At 35.6% G+C, this 4,519-nt stretch overlaps 1 protein-coding gene across 1 annotated transcript; it reads left to right on the forward strand.

Moving 5' to 3' along the window:
• Positions 1 to 884: 884 nt before the first annotated feature.
• LOC130963391 (uncharacterized) lies at positions 885 to 1,730 on the forward strand. The gene has a single exon (XM_057889514.1). The coding sequence runs from the start codon at positions 885 to 887 to the stop codon at positions 1,728 to 1,730; it is 846 nt and encodes a 281-aa protein (XP_057745497.1).
• Positions 1,731 to 4,519: the final 2,789 nt, after the last annotated feature.

Consider the following 4,519-nt stretch of genomic DNA (forward strand, 5'->3'; position numbering starts at 1 on the left):
AAAACAATAATCATCTATTTACTAGAAGATAGATGTTGGAAGCTTGAAGATTTTTGAAGAACATTCAAGAGAGTAGCATAACTACAACATTCTACAACATTGAAGAATTTAAAATCAAATTGAATTGAAATTAGAAGATTATAGAAACTACATGAATACAAGTTGAAAGATGATTCATGAAGCCAACTCATGAAATGGTAGTCATTACAAAATTGATTTGTGATTTATAAATTATTATTTTAGTAGGAAACATTGCCTATACAAAGGCACACATGCCTTGTGTATTGTATGTTCCATGAAATGAAAAAAGATATGATTATGTGAAGTCCTTCTTTGTTCTATTATTTCATATGAGTGTTGGTGAAGTTGAGAGATGAAAAATATGATAGCGTCATTTATATGAGTGAGTGATCCTAGGGCCAATTGAAGTGTGGGTATTATACTTACATTTGGTATCAGAGCTGGTTAATCCAGCGCCAGGTGTTTTAAAGTTTGTGAGGTGTGAGAGAGTTCTCACATAGTTGTTTATTCATAGAGTCGGTATGGCAAACACTTTCAATATTGTGTGGTCCGGTCCTAAGTTAGATTGAAAACTTGATTATAGTTATTGGGAGACTTTGATGTCTACCCATTTGAAGGCCCAGAACCTATGGAATTTCATTGAACCGGGTTTGCAAGAAGGAGCAGATGCTGCCCAATAGAGGATAGATCAATTGGCACTATCTCAAATTCATCAAGGAGTATATTATACGGTGTTTGGCAAAATAGCAAATGCTAAAAGTGCAAAAGAAGCATGGAAAACGTTGAAGCTGTCATATAAAGGTGTAGAAAAAGCTCAGAAAGCAAAGCTACAGTCTTTGAGAAGAGAATATGAAAGGTACAAGATGTCTAGTTCAGAAACTGTTAAGCAATATTTTACTCGTGTTACAGACCTTGTCAATAAGATGAGAGTCTATGGAGAAGATATACCCGATAGCAAAGTGGAGGAGAAAATTCTTCGCACCATGCCGATGAAGTATGACCATGTGGTGACTACAATACTAGAGTCCCACGATATGAATACCATGACGATTGCAGAGTTGCAAGGAACCATGGAAAGCCACATCAGTAGAATACTAGAAAAATCAGAAAAGTCAACCGAGGAAGCCTTGAAAAGTCGAGTGAATTTAAACAATGTTGCAGCATCAAGTCATACAAAAGAAGGACGAGGTCGTGGTTTTAATTTTCAAAGTAGAGGCAGAGGAAGTTTCAGAGGTAGAGGTCGTGGCAATTACAACCAAGGAAGTTACAATAATTTTACACCACCTAATCAAGAAAGAGGTGGAACGAATTTCAGGCCTGTCAACCGAGGAAGAGGTCGAGGCAATTTTTATCAAGAAAGAACCAATTTCAATTGCTTTCATTGTGGAAAGTATGGACACAAAGCAGCAGATTGTAGATTCAAAATGGTAAATAATAATCAAGCACACGTTGCAGAAAATCAGCATCAAAATACTGATGACAATCTGGGTACTCAGACTTTATTTTTTACAAGTAATTCATGTGCTGAAGATGAAAATATATGGTACTTGGATAATGCTTGCAGTAATCATATGTCTGGTAGAAAGGAGTTATTTTCTTCATTAGATGATTCAGTTAAACTATTATTGAAGTTTGGTAATAGTACAAAGATCCCTATTGAAGGAAAAGGGAACATACCAATTAGATTGAAATTAAAGATGGTTCTCTGAGTTATATTTCTGATGTTTTCTATACTCCTGAACTTGATTATAATTTACTGAGTATGGGGCAATTATCTGAGAAGGGATATAAGATGATAACTTATCATGGATATTGTACTGTATTTGACAACAATGGAAGGTCCATTGATAAAGAAAAGATGACTTCAAACAGAATATTTTCATTAAAAATTCAACATGTTAATCCCTCTTGCATGAGTTCCGTGATACTTGATGATAACTGGTTGTGGCATATGCGGTTTGGGCACTTTCATTTTTCTGGCTTAAACTACCTTTCAAGAAAAAGACTTGTTTCTGGTCTACCACAGATTCATATTCCCAATTGTGTTTGTGAGATTTGTCAACTGGAAAAGAAGCACAGAGATCCATTCCCTACAGAAAAGTCTTGGAGAGCTAGAAGATTACTTGAAATTGTGCATTCAGATCTCTGTTCTATAGAAGTTTCAAGTAATGGTGGTAGCAGGTACTTTATCACTTTTATTGATGATTTTAGTAGATATACATGGGTATACTTTTTGAAGCAAAAATCAGAAGCATGTGATGTCTTTAAGACATTCAAGGCGTTTGTCAAAAAACAAAGTGGCTGTAAAATCAAAATTCTCAGAACAGACAGAGGAACATAATATCTTGTATGTTCAGAATACTTTAAGCAACACGGAATTCAACACCAACTAACAACTAGATACACTCCTCAACAAAATGGAGTTGCTGAAAGAAAGAATAGAACCATCATGGATATGGTCAGATGCATGCTCAAGTCAAAACAAATGCCTAAAGAGTTTTGAGCAGAAGCAGTCGCAACAACAGTTCATATTTTAAATAGGTGTCCAACAAAGAGTGTTCGTGATAAAACTCCAGAGGAAGTTTGGAGTAGAAAGCGACCTTCCATTCATCATTTCAGAATCTTTGGGTGTATCGCTTATGCCCATGTACCAGATCAATTAAGGAAGAAGTTAGATGACAAAGGTGAGAAGTGTATCTTTATTGGCTATAGCACAAACTCAAAAGCATACAAGTTGTACAATCCAGAAACAAAGAAAGTAATCATCAGCAGAGACGTGACGTTTGACGAGAAAGCCATGTGGGACTGGGACACAAAGACAGAAAAGCATCCGATTGTAATTTCAAATACATGTGATGATGAAGAAGAAAGACAACCGGACGCAATCGAATAACCAGAATCATCTAGAAGACCTCAAAGAGAGAGGAGACTGCCTGCTAGATTAGCAAATTATGAAGTTGGCAATGACAACGATCCGTCCGATGAAGAAATCATAAATTTTGCTTTATTTTCAGATTGTGAGCCGTTGAACTTTGAAGAAGCCTTTAAAGACAACAATTGGAAGAAAGCAATGGATGAGAAGATTCATGCCATTGAGAAAAATGACACATGGGAGCTGACAGATTTACCAGCAAATAAGAAGTCGATTGGAGTAAAGTGGGTTTACAAGACTAAGTACAAACCCAATGGTGAAGTTGATCGTTTCAAAGCAAGATTAGTTGCTAAGGGATATAAACAAAAGGCAGGTATCGATTATTTTGAAGTATTTGCTCCTGTTGCTAGATTAGACACTATTCATATGATTATTTCACTCTCGGCTCAAAATAAGTGGAAGATACATCAAATGGATGTTAAGTCTGTATTTCTAAATGGCACTTTAGAAGACGAAGTATATGTTGAGCAACCTGCAGGATATGAAGTTTTTGGAAAAGAAAATAAAGTTTACAAATTGAAGAAAGCTTTGTACGGGTTAAAGCAAGCACCAAGAGCGTGGTACACAAATATTGATTCTTATTTTACTCAGAATGGTTTCAAAAGATGTCCATTTGAACATACTATTTATATCAAGTTCGTTGAACCTGGAGATATCTTGATCGTGTGTCTTTATGTTGATGATTTAATCTTTACTGGCAACAATTTGAAGATAATTGCAGAATTCAGGGAGGCTATGATAAAGCACTTTGAAATGACAGATATGGGTTTGATGTCTTACTTTCTTGGCATTGAAGTGGTTCAAAGAGATGATGGAATTTTTATTTCTCAGAAGAAATATGCAAATGATATTTTGAAGAAATTTCAGATGGAACATTCAAAGCCAGTTCCTACTCCATTCGAAGAGAAGTTCAAGTTGTTGAGAGAAGATAAAGAAAGAACAGTAAATTCTACATATTACAAAAGCTTAATTGGAAGTCTAAGGTATTTGACTACGACTAGACCAGATATTGTGTTTGGAGTTGGTTTGCTTAGCATATTTATGGAGGAGCCTTGTACCAACCATTTGCAAGCAGCAAAGAGAATTCTTCGATATATCAAAGGTACTTTAAATGATGAAATTTATTATGAGAATACTAATGAAGTAAACCTTGTTGGCTACACTGATAGTGATTGGGCCGGAGATATAGAAACAAGAAAAAGTACTTCAGGGTTTATATTTCACCTTGGTTCTGGTGCAATTTCATGGTTGTCAAAGAAATAACCAGTAGTAGCACTATCTACAGCAGAAGCAGAATATATAGCAGCAGCAAGTTGTGCAACACAAGCAGTTTGGCTAAGAAGAATTCTTGAGGAATTGAACGAGAAACAAAGTACTCCAACAACAATATTTTGCGATAACAAGTCAGCTATTGCACTTTGCAAAAATCCAGTATTCCATGGAAGATCGAAGCATATTGATATTCGGGTTCATAAAATCAGAGAGTTGGTAAATGAGAAAGAAGTTGTGATCGAGTATTGTCCAACTGAAGAACAAGTTGCTGATATATTTACAAAGCCATTAAAG

The sequence above is a fragment of the Arachis stenosperma genome, chromosome 2 (assembly GCF_014773155.1).
Source record: "Arachis stenosperma cultivar V10309 chromosome 2, arast.V10309.gnm1.PFL2, whole genome shotgun sequence".
Lineage (NCBI taxonomy): Eukaryota > Viridiplantae > Streptophyta > Magnoliopsida > Fabales > Fabaceae > Arachis > Arachis stenosperma.